Genomic DNA, 26,654 nt, shown 5'->3' with positions numbered 1-26,654 from the left:
TTTAAGTGTACTTTTAATGTAGAAATACATATTTTGGTTGTAACATATGTAGTAAAATGTATTTCAAGTGAAATATATACTTAATAATGTGTATAATAAAGAGAGAAGGGCCTACTTTCATTAGAAAAGTGTATTTTATTGATAGGGTTAGAGTGGCATCAGACTTGGCACAAGAATGAATTTCAAAAAGGTGATGGAAAAAATTACACAAAAATACATCTACATCAAAAAGTCATCTTCATTGGAAAAAAGCAGTGATTTGAAACACATTCAGAATTGGGAAAAAATACGCCATTTCTACAACCATTTACATATACGGAGATAAACCTGAATATTATTTACATGGCAACAGATTACAGTATGTACAAGCCAGGACTGGAAGCAAACTGATGCTCACAGGAGCTTTATTTTTGGAGAAAAACTAGACTGTCGGTGTGAACAGTCCCAAGAAAGCATGGGGTGATTTGGCAGAGAAACACAGATTTTAACAGTGCCTGGAAGTTGTCCTCTAACAAAGATTTGCTCTTTACAGAATACAGTCGCTGACAAAGTATTCAACTCCAGTAGCTTTTCTTTGTCTACATTTTTTCCTACAAATTCAAAATGTATTTTAAAAGGGAACTCCTAAATAGCACACAATTGCGACGCCTGGAGTCACAGCTCAGTGCCAACACAGATATCCTCACATGACAGGTTACATCTTACCAGAACAATGTCGGTTACAGTATATTCAGACAATCTAGAGCAAATCTCTGTACATCTATTAACAGACATTCATCATTCAGGCAAACGGGGGGGAGGTCAGTCCCTTTACAAGACATCTAATCAGAGATGAAAACAAAGAGAGAGGGGGATTCTGGGTCAAAGTTCAGGGGTCAAAGCCAGAAGGATACAGTACCACACCACCCAGCTAACTGTACTGAAGCCTGGCTGAGTCTCACCGCTCTGCCACCCAGATAAAGATTAGATTATTCAGTTAGTTCACCAACAGTGACATAGGCATTAACGCCGGTTTTGATTCAACCCTGAGAAAACAGTGGACTGCATGTTCACTTGCTGGCACACCTGTCTAATGTGCCAATGAAGATTTTGCTCTCTTAACCGCCAAAAGTATAGGACAACTTGCATGGAAACTTGCATCTTAATCATCTGTTTAAGACACCTAAGATTTACTTTAATTCTACGGAGACACAGGCACAAATGCAGGATTTAAACAGTGATTAGGTCTCCTTAAGACATTACATGGAAAGGCATTGTAGGTTCAGTCTCACTGTTGTGCCCTTTTCTAGCATTTTTCCACAGACAAGGTCAAATATTTTACCGTTCTGAGCGCTTACACCATCAATGAATTGGTCCTTGTCCCAGCGCCGGCACTTTCAACCTGCTGATCTTGAACCGTGAAAAAGTGATGACTTGGACGGGAAGAGGGAGGAACGGTGCTGCAATATGAGATAAAAGGACTTGTGCAGTCTCCAGATCATTAGCAAGTTGACAAACCCTCCGTTAAACTACAGGGGCTTCGAAACAACGTTCACAAAGCAGCACTGGAGAGTGCAACAGAAATAATGGAGTGATTTTGGACTAGAGGAATTCAGTGCTTGGACACAAACTGGCAAATCAACTCTTGCACAGCTGATCTCGGTGCATTTTGACCATCTAACTCTGTCATTTGCTTACATGTTAAACTTATTCATTTCACAATTCCTGTATGTGTTGCTTGGCAAGCTGTATATCTGGTTAAGAGACCATATGAACCGGTTTGTAAAAAGTTTTGCTGGTTTCCACAGCCAGGCACTGGCATCAGCGTCAGCACGGCACCTTGTGAGTCGAAAAGCCCCAGTGAGTCTTGTGCTGTACGGCAGCGCTCAGGCCAGAGGAGTGAGTCTCAAGACAAAGCAGCAAAGATCAGATGTTACATCCAACATCCAAATCACCTGGTCGTCTTTCTTTATAACCACAGACTGTCTGTCTTACTGACATTCCCCTACCAAACCCTGGACTAACAAGAAGGCCAACTCTTCGAAGAGGAGAGTAAAAACTAATATAAAAACGGCTGAAGAATGCTGACGTCTATCGGATTCTTCTGAGGCTGGTCTCTACCAAGTCCTCGTCAGGAGTGAGGGGGTGGTTTGTCCCCATTCAGGTCCTCTATTTTCACAGGTTGACAGAGGTCATTGGAGCATGAGCTGTTTGAGGTTGTCATGGAGGATGGTGTCCTTGACGTCCCGGAACACCAGCCTGATGTTCTCGGTGTTGATGGCCGTGGTGAAGTGGTGGTACAGGGGCTTCTGGGTGGCATCGCGTCTCTTGGCCCGGAAGCACTCCACCATGAACGCCTGGATGTCCGGCAGGCTGTGCTCCGGCCCGGTGTATTCAGGGAAGTAGTCCTTGAGCGGAACGCTCTTCACCTTCTCCTCCAGCAGGTCCGTCTTGTTGAGGAAGAGGATGATCGAAACGTTGACGAAGACGCGGTTGTTGACGATGGTCTCGAAGATGTTGAGCGATTCACGCAGGCGGTTGGTCAGTCTGTCCTCCATCAGCACCTGTTAAAGACAACGGAGGAATTACATATAATTACTATTACTAGTACTGTTGCTATTGTACTAGATGTGATTACAGCAGTTAAGCCGTAGCAAATAGTGCCTCCTATAGTTCAAAAGCCTTTTAATACTGCATGTACATCCTGTCTGACTTTGTTGGCCTTTCTATAAAATAGTAGCGCGGTTTGTGTATTCAGTTTGTTACAGGATATTCAGTCAGGTATGAAACTTTGACTCTGCACTCCCTGTGAACCAAGTCTAATTTGATCGATGTCTTAGCATGTCCACAACATAAATCCTAAAGTTTGAGTTCCAACCAGAAATATTTGTCAGTGGGTCAATTGTTGTCTGTTAGCTGAACCATGCTAGTCGGGTTAGCCTTTTTATGGACAGCCTGTGCAGCGACTGTTGTCGGTATGGTTTCCCAGTTAACTTTAAGCAACGGGGGACAAAGACTGGTGGATTGGAAGAAAACTATGTGCCAACATTGTTTAACTGAAGTAGAGTATGTCTCTGGAAACAATCTAACATGCTGAACCATTTGTGATGAACAAGGCAAACTGACTCTCCACACAGCCTTCCAGCAGCCGACTGCAGATTCAGACAGAATCCAAAGCCAAAGCAATAGAAATCAATGCCGTAGGAGTGTTTATTGCCGCAGACATGTAACCAGACTCTACTGTAGAGAATATGGGACTGCTCAAAGTGCTGTATTGTTACTTCTAAAGCCCAATTGATAAATCGGCCAGGTCGATATTATCACAGATATATCCGTATTGGTCGACATTGCAGTACAGGAAAGCCAAAGATATGTTTGAGGTAATTTAGGAACAGTGTCAACCAGAGCACTGACAGGCTTATTTAAAAACTGGAAAATGTGCGGCTCAGCACATATCTTGGTTATATCTACATTATCTTGTACGTAATAAACCAAATTTGAGAAAAAAAAAATTGTAATTTAAAGTTTTAAAACTCAAATATTGTATCATCAATCCTTGTATAAAAAGAGGCACATCTTTAATGTATAAATTATTCTAATTAAATGACAAAAATGTTATCTTGTGAGCATGTCTTGTGTCCCCCCCCTAACGTACTGAGCCATGACCCCAAAACTGAGGAATGCATCAAACTGTGAATTTGTAATATAATGAATCAGATGGCCAATGAGCTATTTCCAGCTAAATGTGTAAGATTTCTGCAATGGTATCTCTCTTTTAATAAAAAAAATGTTTTAATGGTGCCATAGAGCACAACCTGCACAAAATGAGAGACGAGACCTGCACACGGTGTGAGGTAAATCCCAACAACTCTACAGACTAAGAGTGCGTCTATAGACACAGCAATGACCGCTTATCAAAAAGTCACCAAACATTATCTGCTAGAACAAACTGATTAATGTGCCACTTATCAGGGCTATTAGAGGTGTGTGTGTGTGTGTGTGTGTGTGTGTGTGTGTGTGTGTTCGCTTGTGTGTGAGAGGAAATGAGATGCCGCGGCCAGCGTTTTCACCTGGTCGTATTCAGAGGAGGAGACGAGGAAGAGGATGGAGGTGACCGAGTCAAAACACTCGAACCAGCGCCTCCGCTCCGACCGCTGCCCTCCCACGTCCACCATCTTGAAGGGAACGTTCTTGATCTCGAAGTCATACTCGTGGATGCCCTTTGTGGGTTTACGGGCCAGCAGGATGTCCTGCTGAGTGGGAAGATAATTCTGGAGGAGAGACGGGAAAGACACAATGAATGAATATCTGCACGAACAGAAGACCAACATGCCACAAAGTACAATTTGTCAACAATTACAAGCTGAAGACAGAAACTGAGTTTGTAGACGAAGAAGACAAGAAACAATGAACCAACAAAAATATATTACAGCTGGATAAAGAGTCTGTTTTGTATGGAATTAGTAGGCTTTTAATCAGGAGATCTGTCTTTATCAAAACATTACTTCAGTGTAAACTTTATTTATAATATGAGGTGGATATTGGGTAAAGAAATACGTGAATATAGGTCACTGTTTCAGTTCAATTTGGGGCAATATTTAATTCAAACCAGGAACATTTGGGCTTGAAAAAGTTCATTATCTATTAATAGACGACACATTTATGAGCTTTGAGGAAATCACAGCAAAAGTATAAGATTACAAGGAAACACTTTTTTAAATGCAGAGTTTTGTTTATCCTGCACAAAACAAAAAAAAGGTGATGGGCTTAATAAAGGTGTCAGCAAATGTACAAAGATTCTTCAAAAGAAGGTGGATATTTGAAATCAAAGAAAATATCTGCTCTTGTAAAATTCATTCTGCTAACAGGGTTCACCAAGTTAAATTTAAGACTTTTAAGACACTTTTAATGCCACATAGAATGCAATTTAATACCTGTTTAAATGATGACAGCATGAAAAAACAAAACAACTGGTGCTTTTTAATGCTTTTTAAGACGTTTCCTGACTTTTCCTTTTCCTTAAGATCTACAGCTACCCTGATATAATATCTACTGAGTTACTGTGTACTTGTAACAACACGACTGAGGAGGCGCCAGTTTTCTCATGTTTTCTCAAGTGGTCAGCTAACAGGAGCTTCTTCGCCTTAGTTTTGGTGAAGAACCATCTTTGTCAAGCGTCAAAAAGATGGTTCAGCTAACCTTAAATTGTCTAGACACGTTGCAATATTAACTAACATGTAAACACCTGATTATAACAATCAGCGCAGGCAGAAACAACTTACCGGCTCGCCAAGCTTATCCAGATTATCCAAGAAATACTTCACTGACTCACCCTGCGACAGAACAGAGGAGGAATTTCTGTTAATTCTACACAATTTATCAAATTCAGTTATTTTTATCAGAAACAGTTTGCATGCAATACACATTTACTAACTGCTATTAATGTGTTCAGTAGTTTGTTGCTGTTGTTGAGGCATGGAGCCACCACAATATCTCTCTTTAGCACACACACACACACACACACACACACACACACACACACACACACACACACACACACACACACACACACACACACACACACACACACACACACACACACACACACACACACACACACACACACACGCACGCAGGTAATCTGTTTGTTTTCTCTTCCAATACTGTGTGCTGTGTGTCCACCCGAGAGCCGAGTCTGTTCTGAGTAGTCGAAGCAGGATGCAAAGTATTTAGTATTGCAGTAGACACGTGTTAGTAAGAGTGTCTTTGATGTATACAGAAGTGTGGCTAGGTCTGTGTGTGTGTGTCTGTAGGAGTGTTTTTTTTTCTAGACTGTTCTGACGCTGTTCATGCGCAATTAGTGCAAGCCCAAACATGAGGCTGCCAAGACTCAGATGCATTCCTTTATCTGTGTGTGTGTCTGTGTGTGTGTGTGTGTGTGTGTGTGTGTGTGTGTGTGTGTGTGTGTGTGTCCTGTATCTCGGCATAAACCAAAACCTGACTGCATAAAGCAAAAAGAGATTTTCCTGTGACCCACAGCGTTTCTACTGTCAAGCACCACACCTTTTTTCAGGGGATCGTTTTGCATGTATTTTGCATTCATGGCACCGTAAACCAACCGCCCTCGCTATAAAATTAAAATGTTATCAGTAGTAGTGATTGTTTGGGTTTGTATTTCTGAGTGTTAGCGTCACGTACCATCTATTTCCCCCCACTGTAAGCTTCTGTTTGTAGCCTTTTGATCTTTTTAAAAAAACTAACCTGACCTGAAAAACCTGTGTGTGTGTGTGTGTGTGTGTGTGTGTGCGTTTGTGCACGTGGGAAGTGTGTGCAAGGCTAAGATTACACAAAGGAGGGGTAGAATGGCGTGTCACTACACTAAAGCCAGAGAGAGAAGAGCTACCTTTCTGTGAAGCTGATTTTAATTCTGGCTTCGCTCGAGTAAAGGAGCTCAAATCTGAGGGGACTGGTGATTTTGAAATCGTCAAATAATCAGTCAGATTACAAAAGGAGAAGAGAAACCAGAAGAGGAATCTGAGCTCTTTCTGTTCATTATAAAGCATGACAGAGCCTGCAGTTTATATGAGCGTGCTGTAAAGCAAAACTGAAACATAACATTGCATAATGTCAGTATGACATTTGAATTGTAGCCACATGACACAAGAAAATCTGTATGTGTTGTTATATTGATCAAAAAAACAATCTCAGGTGAGAAGAAAGAGAAAATGTTTATGGCTGATTTTACAAAAAAACTAGTCTGTGAACTCACTACAACACAAAGCGTTTCAGTCTGTACATGTGCTTTTAATGATAATTACAAGCAAGCCTGCAGGCACGTGTGATTTGTGATGCAAATACGTAAAGGGCATGGTCAAAACACAAGGGGCTGAATCTGCTGGCAGAAAACAAATTAGCTAACAAGAGCTGGGAAATTTTAAACAGCTCCCACAGCAACAACTCTTCAGCTGCTGCGTTTCTGTCTGAAAGGGAGAGCTCGTGTTTTCGAGTGATGCCGCCCGCAGGTTTTACATTTAATATCAAGGTTTTATACACTACGAAGGGATGCAACAAATTTCATTATTGATGAATCTGCTGATTCTTTTTTTTGGTTAATTGTTCAATGGTTTGGTCTCTAAGAAGTCAGACGATAGTTGGAAGGCAGCTTACTATTATCTATGAGACAGAAAAGCAGCAAATCCTCACATTTGAGTAGCTGGAAGCATAAAATAGTTGGAATTTTTGCTTTTTCTGTTGACTTATTAACTAATTAACTGACTAACGACTCGCTACAGCTCTACAGTAATCTGTGTAGTTCTGCGTCTGTGTTATACATACACAAAAAACTAAAATATGCAAACGAGTTAATGAAAGAATAAAAGGCTGCAACATTTTTTGATCAATAAATATCTAAATGTCATTAAAAGTTACATAATTGTTGATGTCTTCAACTAATAACAACATAACACATAGAAAAGCAGCAAATTCACATTTGAGAGGCTGGAACCAACAAATGTTTGGTAATTGTGCTTGCTAAATTACTAAATTATTCATTTATTATCACTATATCTATATTAACTTTCTGTTGATCGACTAATTGACAAATAGTTTCTGCACTCATGTAAATTATCAGTGACATCCCTGATGATAGAAACTATTTTGATTAGCAACTAATTGTTATTATGGAAGCAAAAAATTCAGCTTCTAAAATTCTTAAAATGTTAAGATTTGTTGCTTTTTTTTATGATAGTAATATTTTTTGGTTTTATATTGTTGGTCCAACAAAACGAGAAATTGTGAGAGATTGTATGATCTTTTATACATCCAAGATATAAGAAAATGATAGTTTCCTGCAGCCCTACATGCACACTGAATGTATGTTTGTCCTTGTACTTGAGGTGCGAGTGTTTGAGCACCAATAACGCTGAGTGGGAGAGCCAGAGCTCTGTTTGTAAGCATAAAGCTGTTTAACTACAGATCAACATTCCAGCTCTGATCACTCTTATTCCCCTTTCTGTCTGCACAACCAGCTCACACCAACAAGCCGAGTGAGTGCGACAGGGTAACAAAACGCCATTGAGAACAGTTCAGCTTTATGCAACTCACAGAAACAATTTTCTGCTTTTGTCTCATTACTGAAAGCACCTTGGAGAAGTGTGTGCCCTACTCTCTCCTCAGTGGGGGCTCGTCAACTGCTGGACAATATGTAAGGTTCACCAGATGACCTGACAGCTCACATGAAATTACACAAATAAAAGGCAGCACAATTAGTAATTTCTAAAATGGCAGCAGGTTGTGAAAGTAAAAGTCCCAGTAAGGACAAGCGAGCGTACCGTCGACCAAGGCCCTTATACTGGGGTAAATGGCAGTGTGTTAAAACGTGCATGCTGACAGCCAAGACATAAGGAGCAGGGAGAGGTGTAAACAGGAAGCTGACTCAATCACATGTCTGACCGCTCAACAGAAAGAGAGAGAGAGAGAGAGAGAGAGAGAGCCAGAGCAAGAGCTACAGGGAGAGAGGAAAGGGAGGATGAATTAAGAAGAAAACCAGTTTCACTTTCCATTTTCACTGCCGTTTCCCCGTCTTTCAACTCTCTAACTCAACTCGAAAAACACTAGAAAACTGGATTTGGTGATTTGATGGAGAGTTGTGTACCAGAGCCACATCTTCTCATCAGTTGTGAGCTGGTACAAAAACTGGGCCACTATTATCTTTCAGTAAAGCTGTGTGCGTGTACATCCACCTACCAGCTGAAACTCCCTGCGGCGGTCATATGCGTGCTGTATGCCCGAGTCCTCCCACAGAGCGTTGATGGCGGGCATGTACTGCAGGAAGACGGACGTTTCCAGCTGCCCTCTGGCCATCTTAGCTGACCGGGTGTCGAACGCCATCAGGCTGTCCCCATGCTGCTTGTTTTCCGGGTCACCCCATGGGATGTGCAGCTTCTCCCGGGCGTCCACCAACACACGTACACCTGGAGAGGAAGTGAAAAGATCAGAGTAAGAGAGGCCCAATGGCAGTATCTTAAAAATCTAGCATGAAACCCAAAGTGGAAGAGAGACTAGAAGAGCAACCAACCAAAAATAACACCACACCGGTGTCCTACAATCCTGTTTTATCTGACCACAGTGATGGAGCAGGATGTCAAAACAAAATATTTAAATGGTATCACAGTCACAAGATAAACATAATCCTATATCACCAATATTTCTATAAGAGGAATGACTAAAAAGTGTCACTTTTCTTATAATTTACATGAATTTGCTTCTGTGATAATAATTGACCTCATAAACGTGTACAGGGGGTGGACACATTACAGCAACACCTGACCTTGCAAATACATACATTTGTGAAGCTTATAATATTTCATTTAACATTTTATTTTATTTAAGTGACCGTCAGAGAAGTATTAGCTTAACTTTTTAGGTCGTTTTGTTTACACCAAAGTATATTGTAAGTCCCTGTTGTTTGGCTAGTGTACTCCCTGTACATACTAAGAGTGGACAAACAGGAACACTTTACAACATAGTGCATGGGTGGGTTTACCCTCCATTAGCTACATCCCTAGGTTAGCTGTTGAGCAACAAAACTTGCCTATAGCTATTTGAAACTGCTGTGTTGTGTATGGCTACGACACAAATATAAAACTTTAAATATGTCATAGCTATACGGCTATGAACTGTTAATAAAGGAGATTTCAGTAGAAACACGGGTCATATGGGTGTGCCGACAGCAGATGCAGACTGTTTATGTGTGTCCTCTCACACAGCGCTGCTAAACAGATGTGGAAACTTTCCCATCCATTTTAAACGACTTTCTGTCGCAGCCAAACGGCTCATTTTCCCTCCTAATGTACCTGCCGTCAGCAGCGAGGTTACCTTTGATAACATTGCTGTAAATTGTGGCTCTGAAGTCCTCTCGGGCTTGCTGGTCGAAGTCCTGACCGTGGATGATCCGCATTTGTTTGAGGAAAGTCGACTTGCCGCTCTCGCCAGCGCCGAGCAGCAGGATCTTCACCAACCGTTTCGCGTACGTTTTCTCCCGGGAGAGACATCTGTCGATCTCTTTGGACTTTCGGAGCTGTTCCACCTCGCCGGTGTTCAGCAGGCAGACGGGTAGACAATCTTTTAACACGGACCTTGTCGGCAGGAAATCCGCCATGTTCGCACAAACTTCATCGATGCTAATTTGATGCGCGTTCGCGGGGCGCAGGCACGGGACCAAGCCCCTTCCCTAAACTCAGGAAGTAGTGCTTCTGGCTGTTTACCATCAATCTTAAGTGACTTTAGCTATTTATGCCTTGTTGACTCACACAAACATAACTTTTTATCCTTGGCTACGTATGTCTTGACACAGACAAATATAACTAAATGAAGGTCATACAGAAAGTTGTCAGTTGAAGTATGAATATAGGTCATTATCAGTCTTAACGGTCTTAACGACGCAATTACACAACTAAAACGCCGGGTTTCATGAACACGTGTAACTAAATTTAAACACAGTACCGTTTGTAACTGACAAGACAATCTAAAATTTAGCTAACTTTGTAAAATAAACCGGAACGATAGACTTGACTGGTGGCCGCACTGGTGATACCATGTCGCCCTCTGCTGGTTCAGTTTGGTAATTGCGTAACACGTTTTTCATGACAGAATATGCCGCGTTCTGATTGGTCGATTCTCTGTTTCTCTATGCTGCTTTCACTGGTTGTTGGAAATTTGAGAATTTATATTTGAACGCACTTCAGAAGATCAATAAAATGGCAAATGCACACGGAAGATCTTCGACTTTCTATGAGTACACCTTTTTTATCAGTCTTTGTGTATTTATGAAGTGATAATCATAGTTATTATTAATGTTTGATGAATAAAGTATTACATTTTTATTATTTTGGACTTTTCTTTAAAATGTTATGCCATTGATTGATATTGTGCATTTGCATGTTTTTTTGTTTTTATGAAATACCCGAAGTGGCATAAAACTAATTTAATCATAACGTCCACTTGATTGTGAAAAATGATAACGTAACAGCATATTCACAATTTCCAACCTTGCCAGTAGGGGCATATGGGGAACACTTGAAGGCAGCATCAGTATCTATCATTGCACTTCCCCTGTAGCATCCCCACACGACACACAGGGCTCACAGGCGACTGTAGCACTGTATGTGTGTGTGAAAAGCATCAGACACCATGACCATTAGAAACACTCTCCGGGATCATGGACAGAGGTATCGACCACGGATGGCCTGTCTCAAGAAGGTAGGCTGTCCTTTTACATCAGAGAAGATGATCATAGTCCTGTTCAGGCTCGCAGACAATACCTGCAGACGCACCTATAGATAGGTCACTTATATGAATTCTCTAACGCAATGCTTGGGCTGTAGTGGTCTGCTGTAACCTCATAAACCCTGTCTGTATTGGCATTTGTAAACTGCGTTAGTCTCTGAAACTATCTGCGGTCTCTACAGGTCCTCAGAGGAATCCTGGTTTCCTGATGCTTTTAGTGAATAGATTTATTTTTTGTAAAACAACGAAGCTCACAGGTACCGTTTGGATTACAGAATGCTTTGAAGAAAAAAGATAAGAATTATGCCTCAATTCTGCATATAAATCTGAATTTGAGTTACATGATTGATTAGAATTAAGCGAAAAATAACATTTCATAAGAACCAAGCGCTCAGAAATATATGTAACAGAATGGCAAGACATCAAAACAAACAAATGTCATCTTGGTTTCAGTGCGCACTCTGTCTGTCACACTACATGCTAGACTGTATTTTGTTGCAACCTTTTCACAGTGATAAGGTCGTTCAGTTTAATAAGCATTAAGCCTGGATCAGTATCAGTGCCTCCATCTACACCAACCAGCCGCCGGAGAGAAGTTAATCCAGACACTGTGTATTGGAAAACAGCGGCTCGGTTCTTTGCCCAGAGAGGGACTCGATTCATCATCTCACGTTTCAAATTCATCCACTTCAGGAACTGGATATTTATCACAGGGAAATAACTTTTGGCATTAGAAAACATTGTGCAGGAAATAATTAAGACAAAAGCTCTTTCCCAGATGCAGCACTCACAATGTCCTGCTCTCCAGGGGAATGCTTTCATTTCCCGGAGAACTTCGTGTTTTGGTCCATGAAAGCCCACTTTGGTCCGGCTCAGCCTGGGGCTTATAGCCTCTCCAGGATGACTTCAAAGCAAAAAGCCACTTCAAACAGGCCCGGGAGTCAGCTGCATACACTCTCTCTCCCCCCCTCACACACACACACACACACACACACACACACACACACACACACACACACATACACACACTGTCACACAAAACAAACTGAAATTAATGTACTGCATGGTTTATTGCTTTCCAGCACACACCTGAGCTGTGATATGATATTAGGTATGATAACTAAGAAACTGTTTAGAGGGCAGTGACTCACCGCAAACCTCCCACACAAGCCAAACAAAAGCCGTGAGATCAGGGCATGAAACCTCTCATCTCACCTCTCGCCATGTTTAAATGCAGCGTTAAGGTTCAGGCTGACTGGTCATGTGGTTGTTGGACTAAAAAGCGGAATATTTTTGAGAGCGTTGGCTGATCACAGTTACCAAATCACCCAGCGTTTGTCTGATAGGAAGTATTAATTACAAGCTTTGATAGCGAGCCTTAATATCCCAGGGGGTGGGGGGAAGAAGCAATTAGATGCCTTTTTTTTATTTTGCAAATCTTTCATTAAACAGAAAACAGCTTAACCCCCCCCCCCCCCCCCCACACACACACACACACACACACATTACAGTATGTGCTGCCCCCACAACCTGTTGTCAAAGCAATCAGTTGGCATGGTGGCCTCTGCCCCCTCCCCTTACTCACAATCAGTTATCGGTGTAACCTCTTCTCACCGTGTATAATATTCCTTTGCAGGCGGAAAAGGTGATGCTGGAGATGCAGGACCCCAAAACAGGAGTTAAGTCGCAGCCTCAGAGACTGGTGATCACAACAATACCACACGCTATTACTGGTAAAGGACACACACACACATATATTCAGTATTACACACTTGATGTTATTCAGCAGCTGGTTGAGTGATTGTGCCTGCATAGTCTCACTGGAGGATACCAGAGCTCTGGGCTCAAACTCGAGAGCTACAGATTTAATCTCCATGACAACCCCCGCGATCTCGGAGTCAGGGAGAGGGAAAAAGTAGGAGGTGAAGGAGGAGGATGATGATTGAGCGGGCGAGAGGGAAAGAGCAAGAAACAGGGATAGCAACAGGAGAAAAACAAGAGAGAGACAGCGAGGAGGTGGTGGAGGAGGAGAAGAAGAAGAGAGGAAACCCAGACTTATACGTCATCTGCGAGCTTTGAATCCAGGCAGGTTAAAACAGCTGAATGGATGAAACTAAGCAAACATGCTTTTCTTTCCTGTGTCTCCTCTCTTCTTTCCTTTCCTTATCTCTCTTTTCCACTTAACTCTTCTTTCCTTTCCTCTCCCCTGCTTTTCTTTTCTTTCCTTTCTCCCTTGACCTCTCATGTCCTCCCCTCTCCTTTCCTTTCCTCTCTTCCCCTACTTGTTTCTTGCTGTGCTTCCTCCACAGACCCCCTCTCCTCCTCCTCCTCTCTCCTTGCATCTGTCTCCCCACATTAGCTGTAGAGGCTTTCGACAGTCAGTTGCGGTGTATCAGAGAGGGGTCTGGCATTTAGAGGCACACACCCACCCACCTACCTATCGACACACACAAACGACACTTTCTTGTTCGCTGTCAGAGCTGCTTTTGTAACTGGCGGTGCATATTTTGTTACCTCTGACTCCCGCCTTTTCTCCTCAGGTGAAGACATAATTGCATGGTTAGCAGACAGATTCCAGATAGACACTCAAGGTGAGAGACGTGGCAGTGTTGCCATTTATATACGTACATAAAATACAGTATGTCAGTTTAAAGAGTCTTTTTTTGTTAAACATCCTGTTTTTATGATGTTATCACGTAAGGTTTTACTGTATGTCATTACAGTAATTAGATCTTTTGAAGTGAATATCAGCAGAAATGCCACAGTGGCTGTTAAATTCCTGCTCATCTCGTCTGTATTCTTCAGAGGCGAAAAATGTTGGCTCTGTGCTGGTGGCGTTAGGATACATCTACCCTCTACAAGACCACAAACGCTTAGTGATCAAACCAGATGCATCCCTCTATCGCTTCCAGGTAAACGAAATAACAAACGTCAACAGAACTTTTTCCACAGGGCACCTTTGAATTAAACACAGCAGTGGACATCCTAAATAAGAATAAGTCATCCCCAACATCTTGTGGAAGATTCAAGTTTTCTAAAAGTCACTGACTGTTAAAATACAGTTTGGTAAAATTATTAATAGGCCATATTACACATCATTATGATTTTACTTTAGCATGTTTAAATCTGAATCCATTTACTGTTTTATTTATGTGCAAGGACTGAAATTTCGATGCAATGTGTGTTTTCACTCAAAGCTGGATGTTGAAGAAAACACACATTAGGGTTGGTTCTGAATGCTCTGTAATTATATTGACTTTGACGTGTCGACCATTAGGAAGCGAGCCAGTTAAGGACCATGGTACCGTGATAATGAGGCAGAGACCCTCTCATTAATCTGTTGTTTTTTTTTTGTCCAAAAAATGTCAAAGAAATATGTGATGTCTTGTCGAACCAACAGCCCAAAACCCAAAGAAATTCAATTTATTATGATATAAAACAGAGAAAAGCAGCAAATTCTCTTATTTGAGAATCTGGAACCAGTCAACCAGTTTTTCATGATAAATGACCTAAAATGTTAATCGCATGTCACAGAATTTTTGTTGCTTGTAAATTTCTGCATAACTGCTCTGCTGTTTATTACCTTTAGATGATAGAAAGAAGCAAGCCCACTATTCATTTTGTGATGTAAAACCTCAAATCGGTCTGGTTTTGGTTTCCTGAGCAATGATAAATTAACCTAATTTTGCTTCTGGTTTGTAACAAACAAATCCAACTGACTTTATGTCAATTCTGTGTTTTGTCCTCTCCAGACACCGTATTTCTGGCCCACACAGCAGTGGCCTGTTGAGGATACAGATTATGGTGAGCGTGACTGGAGTTGTACACATTTTATCTCACATCCTGTTACCAACAGTTAACGCTCATGTCTTTCCGTTTCATCATTGCAGCAATCTACCTGGCGAAAAGAAACATACGTAAGAAGGGCATCCTGGAGCTGCATGAGCAGGTGAGACAGAGAGACCCATGAGTGATTCATTTTGTTTGCTGGCATTCACTGAGGTGTTATTTTATGTCCTCAGGAGCAGTATAACCGCCTTCACAAGTGGATGAATCATAAATGGGATTTCATAGTGATGCAGGCTAAAGAACAGTACAGGTGGGTGTGTAAGAAACTCAAAAGACATCAGTTTTAAGGTCAAGGAGGTGTTACAATTCTGTGTGGGATTTTTAGGGCTGCAAAGGAGAGGAAGAAACCGGACCGTGTGGTGTTTGAGTGCCAGGAGAGAGCCTACTGGGTGGTTCATAGACCTCCGGTGAGAATGCACACACACACACACAAACACACACACACACACACACAGATAGTTATCAGACTCGTGCTGCACACACACAGGAAACAGCTTCATGTAGATATCAGTAGATTGCCAGCAGACAGAGAAGTCGGAGAATAAATTGCGCTCCACCTCTATACTTCCCAGGGTGTCTAATTATCTCCACCCATGATGCCTCATTACCATTACATGTCCAGTCAGAGGAAAAGGGCACGACTGATTAATATTTCACACCGCGTAAGAGAATGTGGTGCAGCGGTTTGCACCTCGTGCTTGCGGCGTCGTGAATCTGTGTTTCAGCCTGTTTCTTGAGGCTGGATGACTGACCAGGCTGGGCGGGCAGCTGCTCCCCGGACCTCCAGGGTCCCTGAAAGACCCCAGGTGCACCACGTGTCATTTGGTTTGTGGTAATTTGATTAAGTACAAATTTGTTTGGGAATACATTCCATTAAAGCAAATATCAACTGACATGATGTGGGCCTTAATGCAGGTCCTGCTTTATTACATGAATCTCATTATTATTATTATTATTTCAGATCATATTGTGTTAATATGTTGCATATTCTGAAATACATTTGCATTTTATCAAATTATCTCAGACTAATTGATATACAGGAAACAGGGGGCCAGATAGTACTCTCTGGTTTCTGCAATGCAAAAATAGAGAAGAGTCATAAAGTCAGTGAACTGTCTTTTGCTATCATTAGCCACCAAAAGCTAACTGGTCATACCGGACTAATTGAGGCTGTAGCAGCAAAAGCCCTGAGTTTATTGAACTGAACAAGGAGGCTTGTTATTGCATATGAAACATCATGCAATGTGTTAAACTCTGAGCTTTGAGGTGCTGGAAGGTGTATTTTTGAACTAGCTGTTTCCCCTTGTTTCAAGTCTTTATTTTACACAAAAAGTAAAGCAAAAATGGTGTTTGCATTCAAATTGCATAAAAATCAAGATGTATGTTGCACTTATTTTCCTTCTTGACAGTGACATACTGTACACAGACTCATTTATCTTTTCTATCTAAGATAATATCATAATCCAGGGACCAACTTATCCTGCTGGTAAATGTGGTTTCAAGTCAATAAACTTTTAAAGCCTCTGCTGGAAACAAACAAATGACTTTAAGCTGTATTTTTAATGTCAAATTCACATAATCACTTTTTACACGTGACTGCTGATTGGCCTCTTGTTGTCTCAGGTGGTCAGGAAGAGTGCGACACATTAGCGGCCCGTGATTAGAATTATAAAACAGCCATCTGCTTCAATTAATTAGTCCTTTGGTAAACACACATTGTGAAATCTATGTGTTTGCGTGTAGCCGGGGACAGTGAGCGCCATGGACTATGGACTGGACCGTCGAATAGATCCAAACGCAGAGGAGGTAACAGGTGAGTCTCTGCGTGACCTGTATGAACATAATTCCTGTCAATCAGCTTATATTCAATAAGAGGCTTTAATGCATGGATCCAGGTGCAGTAAGAGCTACTTATCTTCCCTTTCCTTTTCCTGTCTGCTGTTTCAAATCATTTAACACAGAATCCTTTACTAAAATGAATTCTTCTCTTCTCTCTTCTCTTCTGCAGACATTTCCCACAGCCTTCTTTTTGTATTCAAACTGGTTGTGAACACCTACACACACACACACACGCACACACACACACACACACACACACACACACACACACACACACACACACACAACCCCCATGTTTGTACAAAAACTACATGCTTAACCCTTAATCTAACCTAGACCTAAACCTAATTCCAACCTTAAAGGGGAACTCCACCGATTAGATTTGACTACTACTCCAGTGGGAGCTGTGTTAAGTCTGATAAATGTCCTCAAGTGACGTCACTTGAGTCAGTGTCAGTTGGGTCTGAAGACTACAAGTTTAGAAATTAAAAGAATCTGTTGGTGTGGAGTTAGAAAGAAGTGAGTTTAGCAGACGTCTGCAGCCCGCTCCTCATCGCTGCTCGAGGCTAGTGGCTCCTGGCTACATTAGCAGCTACCAGCATAACACACCTGAAGCTCCAACCATACCGTCAGTGCTCGAGTTGCATTGTGGGTAATGTAGGCGCCGGCGTTTGGAATAAAAAAAGATGATTCTCTGGTTCTGGAGAATCAATGTTGATACTTTTTGAAAAACTGTCCTTTGTGAATCCGACAATGTTAAAGGACTGCAATGCTAAATTGCTGCAGTGCTCTTTTAACCCTTAAACAGCCCTTTGAAGAAGAAGATCCAAAACGTCCTCACTTTCAAGGTCTAAAACCCACAATGGTCCTCAAAGACATAGTACAAGACCACATACACAAACACACAGATACCCACAGCACAGTGTCCCACTTTGTATATGTAGATTTATTGTAGATATATAATCTGTAATGTAATATATTTTCTTCCCCAGGCCAAAACACCCGACGTCTACGAGAGAATCGTGAGTGAGATTTTATAGTCCAACCTTTCTCTGGCTTTTCCAACATGTTTCCTCCTCTCATCCGGTTTCATCTAAACCAACAGATTTGTTAACCATTAGCAGTGATCCACAGAGACAGATATGTTTTCCTGACATTTTAATAGCTGTCATCTCTCTTCTGCTTCCTGTAGATGATCTTCACTCAGCAGTCCATCATGAGGCCCAGAGTGAAGTCATCTGTGTCCATTGGCGCGTAAGCTAGTCCATCATATTCCCTCTCTGCTTATATCTGTGACAAACCCGTCACTTTAGATTAGCTGCATCAGATAGCACGTCTCAAAAGTGTATTCCTCCCCCAAGGCTGTAAAATCCCCAAAATGTGTTGTTTTAATAATTGAAAATGATTAGAAAATACGCAGTGACAATCATGTAATATAACATAAGATATGATAGGATAAGATAAGATAAGATAAGCTTTTATTGATCCCCGGCAGGAAAGTTCTGGTGTTACAGCAGCAGAAATAAGTACAGATAAATAGAGAAAGTAACAAAACATTATTAGAAATATATAAAATAAGATAAGATAAGAACAGAAATCAAAATATAAACTATACAAGAGCAATTCAACTCAAAATTACAAGGCTAGAGTGGCATAGTGATGTGATTAATATTAGCAAAGTTAGCAAGGTATAGTATGTATGTAAACAGTGTACACCAGACTAATATATAATATGATTAAGTAATGATACTTAGTGTTTGTCTGTATATGGAAATATAATAGAGAGTGTGGGATATAAGATATAATGGGTGAAATGTAGTAATATAGTATAACATAACTGACTGATTGGCACAAATGAGCCCCTGAATCACTCTACTCTACTTCTGGGTGGGACGATCCGGAGGCTGAACGGCTCGCCCATCTGCCACAGCTGGTCGTAGAGAGAGAGGTAGAGAGGGGTCATCCAGGATGGCTTTGATCTTGTCCTTCATCCTCCTCTCCGCTCACCTTCCTCACCAGCTTTTCATTCAGCGAAAGCAAAAAGATCCTGTTAAAAAATCCTGGATATACACTTATTCCTTGACCCGTGCCTTAACTTTACGCTAAATTTCAATACAATATGTTAACCACAGTTTTTCAAGCTGCTCTGGGAGTCCAGTGATTCCAGACTTTTTGCACAACATAACACTTTGGCTAACATTTAGTGGTGTGATCAATGTAATTGGTTCCCCCTGGTTCACACCTGAGTATGGCTGCATCATTGTCTGTAATCTAAATTCTTTTCCCCTGTTCTCGCAGATTGGTGAAGTACTGTGCCACCTATATCAGCCATGACCCTTTCCTCTCCAAGTGTCTTCCCAGCAACCCCTGGCTCACTGATGATGCCACATACTGGACCCTGAACATGCCCAAGTGAGTCTGCCGAGGATGATACACAATTTACATGGTATTCATCCAGATTCAACTGAATGTTGGAGTGTAATTTGAAATAACTCTCTGTGTGTGTAACAGTGTGGAAATACCAACTAAAATGCGAGTGGAGAGGTGGACATTCAGCTTCGGAGAGCTGCTCTCAGACCCTCGAGGACGTAATGATTTCAGACTCTTCCTGAAGAAAGAGTTCAGCGGTACGATGGTGTTTATTTTAATTAGAACACGTACAAGCAAATATAAGTGGAACAACACTGATTACAGAAGTGCTATTGTTGCAAACGTGCTGCAATGTGGATTCATTTTTGGTCACACAATGTTCATTTTTCAGCCATTAGAAGTGGCTAAGAATATTTTGGTAACTGTGTTTTCTTTTCTGTCCTTAGGTGAGAACTTGGCATTCTGGGAGGGCTGTGAAGATCTGAAGTGGGGCACTGCTGCGACGATGAGAGAGAAAGCAGAGCAGATCTACAAGTAATGTCTTCATTTATTCTTCGTGTAGAACATATCAGTCTTTGCTGATGGAGCAGAAACAGTTAGTTCATTAGTTGATTAGTCGATCGACAGAAAAATAATAAGCAACTATTTTGATCAGCGATTAATAATTTCAGCGAATATTCAAGCAAAAATTGTTGAAAAAATGCAAAACTTTCTCTGGTTGCAGTTTCTCCAGTGTGTGGATTTGCTGCGTTTCTCTGTTTTATATCATTTTAAACTGAATATCAGACGATCACGATGTTGTTTTGTCCAACTATTGGTCAAACTAAAAAAACCCGGAATAAACTAAAATTATTGAAATAATTAAAAGGAAAAGCAGCGAATCCTCACATCTGAGAAGCTGGAACCATGAAAAGTTTCGTTTCTCAATCAGTTTTCTGTCAATCAGCTATAAACGTATATGCTGTTGGATAGATAGATCTGTAACAAAGCATCATATTTTATAAGCTCTGCATGTGTTTGTGTATGTAAAATCTTAATTTGTAAACTTACATGTAGCTATTGCTGTTGGATCTTTTCAATAGAGAAAAAAGTACCATATTTCCTTCTGACATGTAGGAGGATTAATAATATAAAGTAGCCTGAAAAGATAATAATCAAGTAAAAGTACCTCAAATTTGTACTTAAATACAATCTGTCTCTCCCACTTTCCTGTTCTCAGGGCATTCCTGGCCCGTGGTGCACCGCGGTGGATCAACATTGACGGAAAGACGATGGAAATCACGGTGAAAGGCCTGAAACACCCTCACAGATACGTCCTGGACGCAGCCCAAACTCACATCTACATGCTCATGAAGAAGGTCAGTAAACACACCAGTAGGTGGAGGTTTAAACACAAGATAATGGTGGAGTTGTATTTCCCACAAGCTCAACCATCACCAAACACTACTGATTCACGAGGAGCTCGTGTGTGTTTTGCAGGACTCGTACGGCCGGTACATGAAATCTCAAGTGTTCAAGGATACGGTGAAGAAGGCCATCTCTCCTGAGGAGCACAAGTTCACGTAAGTGACAGCTTTTAGTTCACACATTTTTGCTTTTAATTCATGAAGATGCTGAGCTTCTATCTACTGCTTTGATTGGGAAAAAATACTTGTCAGAAATGGCACATCAAAGAGGAAACGAAAGCTTTGACTTTTCACTGCAAAGGCTGACTTAGGAGTGACATTGGTCTGAAAAAAGAGTTTATGTTTCTCATCTCTCTGACGGATATTAGTGTCCAAAACGTAATTTTCACCTTGTCTTTCCCTCACTCCTCTTCTCTTTGCTGGTCCATCTCACTCTCCTTGTCTTCCATACATATTTATATTCATATTATATTTATATTTCCACACACTCTCTCCTTCCCTCACTGTTTCTCTATCCTTTGTCTCCCAGTGATGCCCAGTTGGAGCAGAATGCAAAGAAGAGACGGCCCAGTCTCAGCCCCATCATCCTCCGGCAGCTGGAGCAGGAGCAGAGGGCCAAGATGGCTGCCAATGTTGACATCACACAGGTCATGACCAAACTCAGCAAGCAGGGCAAGGAGGCGCCTCCTCCTCCTCCTCCTCGTCCTACTAAGAAATGAACACAAACACGTGATGTTGAGTGACGTAGGAGCTTTACCATCTAAGTAGTCAGGATTTGGACTTTTTAATTTAGTTTTATTGAATTATTTAGTGGAATAATTTAAATAGATACGGGAGTTTATTTCTTAATGATAATGTTTACCTTTTAATGCCATTTTAGTTTAAGTTTAAAGCTGCTGTAATCAACATTTTTAAAACAATGGATCTCATGAGTATATTTTACGTGAAAGGGGTCACTCGTAGTGATGAACCTCACTGCACCAAACAGCAGACAGACACAGTGAGAAACTAGCTGGTGAACATAGTGGAGCATTTAGCAGCTAAAGAGCCAGATATTTTCCTCAGAAGTTGGTGGAGACCAAAAATAAAAACTAAAAGGAGAGTGAATATTGGAGTTACAGTCATTAGGTGTTCAGAAACACGATGTGTGCTGGATGTGTAAATAAGCAACTGTTTGCTTACAAGTTCCTCATATCAACTTAAAAGGTGATAATGTGTGTTCAGCTGGTTTCTGCGGCCCCCATAAGTGGCCAAAACCCTGAACTGTTGCAGGTTTAATGATATTCAAACATCCACAGAAAAAGAATCATAAAGATCTATTTCCAATGTGACGTTCAGTGGAAGAAAACAAGTTAGTCTGTGGTTGTTTCAGCCTAAAAAATGCCACACAAAAAGATCCAAATCCGACCCTGCGAGCCGCTGCCATGTTGATGTGTTTGTTAGTGCTACGGAAAGTCAGTGAAGTTATTGGAAATGGGAACGTGCAATACTGAAAAAGCAGTCGTAATGTAGTTGCATGGTATTAAAGCCAGTGTTAAATATGCACATTAGGTAGTAGAAGTATATAGAGTAAACTAATAGGAGACTATTTTAAAGGCTCAGTTCACACAACTTACAAAAAACGTCGCACAAACATTTTCCCTCTTATCTCTCATGGTATCTAATCCTGCACATACTGTAGTTTTGGTTTTACATGCCACTGAGGAGAAACTTTGGGTTTTTTTTCCATCACAAATGAAATTTATTTACCTGCTGAATGTCTCAGTATCACATGTCTCCAAACCCAGGACTAATAAAACCACTATATGGTAATTTGGGTGAGATTTGGGTGAACTGAGCCTTTACACACACAGTAAATTACACACATGTCTGTACACGAGTCATGTTGAGAACAACAGGCACAAGACAAAGGTCCATGTTTGGGACATCTGTTACATTTCTGTCCATACAAGCTGTAGCTGCTGTCTGTCATGTTGTTTCTCACAATCCATGAGTTGTACTGTCCATCTTCACTCGTAGACTGTATGTACTGTATGTTTTCTTTGTTTTGGTCATCAGTCATGAGCTAATAAAACACCCACTAACCCACCTCATGTTTATGTGTTTGTCTTGTCATCCATTCACTGTTTTCATGTGGTTTGGTTGTCCTGCTTCCCGATCATCTGGACTTTCCTCAGGCTGTCGGCTTGAAATGATTGATGATGAGTCTGTCCTGAATATTGGCAATAATACTGGACAAATCTCAGCCGAGAGACAGTTTCTGTCTTTCTTCCTTCCTTTCTTTTTCCTGTATTTCTTTCTTTTTCTATTTTTCCCTCATTCTGTCTTCCTTTTTTCCCATATTTCTTTCCTTTCCTCCATATTCCTTTATTTTCCCCCTATTTTTCTTTCTTTCTTTCTTTCTTTTTGTTTTCCTGTATTTGTTCTTCATTTTTCCTGTATTTCCTTTTTCCCTTTTCCCTATATATCTTTCTTTTTTCCCACGTCTTTTTTTCTTTTCCCCATATTTCTTTCCTTCATACCATGTCTGTGTCACAGCCTTACAAAATGCCAGCTCGTTATCAGTATAAACTTTTTCTTTAACAAGCAATGAGTTTTCATCAAGGCTTCATGATGAACCACAGTCTTCATTCATTGTGATGACAGGAAGCTCCATGTTCATCAACACATTTTATCAAATAAGAGTGATTGTGAGCAACTGTGATCCTTGACCTTGTAAATGTTTTGCTACACTTATGTCTCTCATGACTATTTCAAATAAGAGATAATACAGTAATAATAAGGTTTACGGCAACTCCTATGATAATTTTTTACATGTGATGTCTCTTTTTAAGTTTGATACCAAAATATGCGCACACATATTTTTGGAGTGACTTGTATGTTGCCCTTTGACCTCACAGCTGTGCCGCTTCACCACACCTGTTCCCCACCTCGCAGTCTACTCTGGCATCTCCGACTTCCCCTCTGCCAACACCTCGCCCCCTCTCCCTTTCCTGGCCCACACCCCAGCTTGTCCGTCCCCCATCAGCGTGGCCTTGGACAGCACCTCGGCCTCTGAGCGGCGAGCGGAGGCCGGGGAAGGAGAAGGCGAGAGGAACCCGGAGGCTCAAGCCCCGGCAGGTGGAAATGTGTCCAAATCTCGCATGGCTCTGTCCCTGCGCCGCCTGCTGAAGCGCGGCTGCACCCCCTCCACCATGTTTGCCAGCTTCTCGCCTAAATGCCACTCAGCTGCCGGGACAAGTAGTCGCATCCAGCCAATCAGCCCGGATCAACCCAGTCAGGCTCCACCCAGACGGATTGCCAAGTGAGTGTGGGACAAAGGTCCTGTTTACACCTTGTGGTATTACACAACAACAAAGACCTGCATGCAAAATCTACAACAAGATCCCCTGACTTACTGTGCAGCCAGGAAGTCATGCTTTTACAAAGATACATGTTGTCGTTGTTTCAGCTCTAAACAAGCACTTTGGATTTTAAATGAAATTGTCCATGTTGTGTTAACAGTTTAGGAATTGTAGTGTTTTTATATAAAGTCCCCACATTTTACTACAATGCAGCAGGACAATGATTCCCAGTGCTGGAGGAAGTATTTAGAGCCTTTACTTGAGTAAAAGTACTAATACCACACTGTAAAGATACTGTGGTACAAGTAAAGGTCCTGCATTCAAAATGTTAGTTAAGTAAAAGTAAGAACAATCAGGAAAATGTACTTTACGTATAACTTAGTAAAATACTGTTATTATACTATTATATATCATTAGATTAATGATACTAATTCATTAATGTAAAAGCAGGATTTTACTGTAGTAGTTGGTTGAGGTGGACTGCAACTATTGATTAATTTCATTATTGATTAATCTGATTATTATTTTCTCCATAATATAATTCTAAATTATAATTATTCAGATAATTAAAATGAATTGACTAATTGTTTCAGCTGTACGTGTGCAAACTGTTAACAAAACAACCGTCCTCATGCTTTCTGACTGCACTATATTTTAACAGAATATGGATATCAGACGTCTTTTCTGCACAGTTTTTTCCAGATTAAAGTGGATATTCCTCCAGAGTGCCGTATCTACCCGATAGAGTCTGAGGATGAGGAGGAGGAGAACAGGGCCGCCTCTCGGGGAGGAGTGGGAGCCAAAGAGATCATCTGCCCCTGGGAGAGCCTCACTCCACAGAACGGGACGGGTTAATCGGCTGCATTTCCACAGGTATAAAAAGTCTGTGTTTGTCTGAGCAGCCAGATGTTCTGACAGAGATAAAAGATCTCATACAGAGCATAACGGGGTAAAATCAAGCCTGCATAAATGTGGCCATATCCTCACCACCAGGCCACAAACTGCAACATAAATACCAAACAACATGCGGACTGACACAAAACAGGGACACTAGAGATGGCTGTTGGTCTACAGTAGACCGAGCATCAACTGACCGTGTTTTAACTTCTTAAAGGAAATCAATGTTATTTTTGTCAAACACCGACTGCCTGTAGGCCTGAAAGGACCCAGTTTTAAGTCTGCTGCGGCATAATCCTCTTCTCCACTGTCCTTTTCCAAACAATCACAGTTTCTCCAAAATATGGCTAAATACACAGTGATTTTCCACAGCTGTTTCCCTTTGTTACACACAACTACACATGGCTGTAGTCAGGATTTTCTTACAGTGCAACCCCTCCCCTCTAAGAAAAGAGTTTCAGATTATGGATGTTTTTTTATCATTTTATTTTACTGTTCAATTATATTTTCTTTAAATTTGGTCTGTTTTTGGATGTTTGGCTGTTTCAAAGCCTTCTTCACAAAGCCAGGAATCTAATTCTGGTAAAGACAAACCACCATGAGTAATTTGAATTTAATTTTATGATGTAAACTCCTCCTCAGGTTGTTAAACCCTAAACTCCCCGGGCAAAATACTGAGGATATGATCGCACTGCAGCTGTGTTTGTTGTAAGTACACAGAAGTTGTATTCAACCATATTTTGCCATATTTGGCTTGTTTATCTTACAAGCAAACAGGCAGTTAAGTGTTTTATAAGTTTTTGGTGGAGTATTCCTTTAACGACAGCCTTATTGAAACTAACCCTTACTGATGTGAGCACCAGCTGAGCCAGCTGTTTAGCTTGGATGTGTAGTTTTGTCAGCTGCACTAGAGGACGACAGGGTGTACGAACATCCAAGAGCTTTTGAAGCTTGAGCTGTAGCTTTCACATGAACAGTAGCCCAACAACAGCCTTATCCACCTTCACACACCTGAAATATATATATATTTTTTTTGTTTTTTTGGCCTCAGAAGTTTCTACAAAGCAGGCATGTACACAGACAGTTTTTGACAACCAGGACCACAAGATAACAAAAACTATAAACGAAAAGAAATACACAAACTAAAGTATTTTTTTGTGATTGCCAAGGAGTGTTAATACAACTGATCATCATGAAGTTATTGTACAAAAAATACATTCAAGTTTACATTAGCGTGATGCACCAAAGCAGACAGACATATTTGGACTCTGTCTGTGCACATGCCTGCTAAGAATATAATGTATTTATATATTTATTGAATAATGATCCGTTTTCTGAAGTAGAGAAGTGTTCTTGTCGTGCTGCTAAATAGACTTAGATGCCTCATCCCCAGTTTACTTACCTCTTACACACATTATGTGAAATGACTGAAAGGAAGCAGTTCAGGTAAAACGAGAGCACGTGAGCGGCTCGTCTACATGTTGCTTTTTTTGCTGATTCAGTCCTGACAGATGTGCACTCTTCATGAATGAGGAGTTACTGTAATGAGGGTCAGATAATAGTTTTGTATTTGGCTCCACTGCTGTTTTGTACACTCTGTTTAGCGGTTGCATACTGTACACTACCCTGAGCGAGGTGTTGATATTTCCGTCTCTCCGATGGACGGTACAATGTGAATTAACTG

At 41.1% G+C, this 26,654-nt stretch overlaps 2 protein-coding genes across 3 annotated transcripts; one reads left to right on the top strand and one right to left on the bottom strand.

The window, feature by feature from the left end:
- Positions 1-138: 138 nt before the first annotated feature.
- Positions 139-10,153, bottom strand: LOC139302916 (guanine nucleotide-binding protein subunit alpha-13-like). 2 transcript variants are annotated; one of them, XM_070926567.1, is made up of 5 exons: positions 9,856-10,153; positions 8,725-8,951; positions 5,262-5,312; positions 4,050-4,250; positions 139-2,543 (listed from the first exon to the last, which is right to left on the bottom strand). In XM_070926567.1, exons 1-5 carry the CDS (start codon positions 10,136-10,138, stop codon positions 2,172-2,174), a joined length of 1,134 nt encoding a protein of 377 aa, XP_070782668.1. In that variant the 5' UTR covers positions 10,139-10,153; the 3' UTR covers positions 139-2,171. The 2 variants fall into 2 exon arrangements, with proteins under 2 accessions (XP_070782668.1, XP_070782667.1); XM_070926566.1 differs by lacking the exon at positions 5,262-5,312 and having other exon boundaries at positions 9,856-10,144.
- A 944-nt stretch (positions 10,154-11,097) lies between these two features.
- On the top strand, positions 11,098-24,928 carry LOC139303114 (regulator of G-protein signaling 9-like). The gene is made up of 19 exons (XM_070926831.1): positions 11,098-11,238; positions 12,902-12,998; positions 13,806-13,856; positions 14,071-14,177; positions 15,018-15,069; positions 15,156-15,214; positions 15,288-15,364; positions 15,440-15,521; positions 16,858-16,920; positions 17,946-17,975; positions 18,146-18,207; positions 19,252-19,365; positions 19,465-19,580; positions 19,770-19,857; positions 20,543-20,681; positions 20,803-20,885; positions 21,259-21,376; positions 23,630-24,033; positions 24,766-24,928. Exons 1-19 carry the CDS (start codon positions 11,170-11,172, stop codon positions 24,926-24,928), a joined length of 1,974 nt encoding a protein of 657 aa, XP_070782932.1. The 5' UTR covers positions 11,098-11,169.
- The last annotated feature ends 1,726 nt before the right edge of the window (positions 24,929-26,654 follow it).

This window comes from Enoplosus armatus, chromosome 20 (genome assembly GCF_043641665.1).
Source record: "Enoplosus armatus isolate fEnoArm2 chromosome 20, fEnoArm2.hap1, whole genome shotgun sequence".
Lineage (NCBI taxonomy): Eukaryota > Metazoa > Chordata > Actinopteri > Centrarchiformes > Enoplosidae > Enoplosus > Enoplosus armatus.
This window is presented reverse-complemented; position numbering and strand designations above follow the sequence as displayed.

What these genes read in the sequence shown, in the direction of transcription:
- LOC139302916 (XM_070926567.1), bottom strand. Translation starts at nt 10,138, where the DNA reads ATGGCGGATTTCCTGCCGACAAGGTCCGTGTTAAAAGATTGTCTACCC. An exon ending in GCCGCAGGGAGTTTCAGCTG is followed by an intron (nt 5,313 to 8,724) that starts GTAGGTGGATGT and finishes GTTCTGTCGCAG; the next exon opens with GGTGAGTCAGTGAAGTATTT. An exon ending in CCTCCTCTGAATACGACCAG is followed by an intron (nt 2,544 to 4,049) that starts GTGAAAACGCTG and finishes TGTCTTTAACAG; the next exon opens with GTGCTGATGGAGGACAGACT.
- LOC139303114 (XM_070926831.1), top strand. Translation starts at nt 11,170, where the DNA reads ATGACCATTAGAAACACTCTCCGGGATCATGGACAGAGGTATCGACCA. An exon ending in CATCCCTCTATCGCTTCCAG is followed by an intron (nt 14,178 to 15,017) that starts GTAAACGAAATA and finishes TGTCCTCTCCAG; the next exon opens with ACACCGTATTTCTGGCCCAC. An exon ending in CCTGAGGAGCACAAGTTCAC is followed by an intron (nt 20,886 to 21,258) that starts GTAAGTGACAGC and finishes TTTGTCTCCCAG; the next exon opens with TGATGCCCAGTTGGAGCAGA.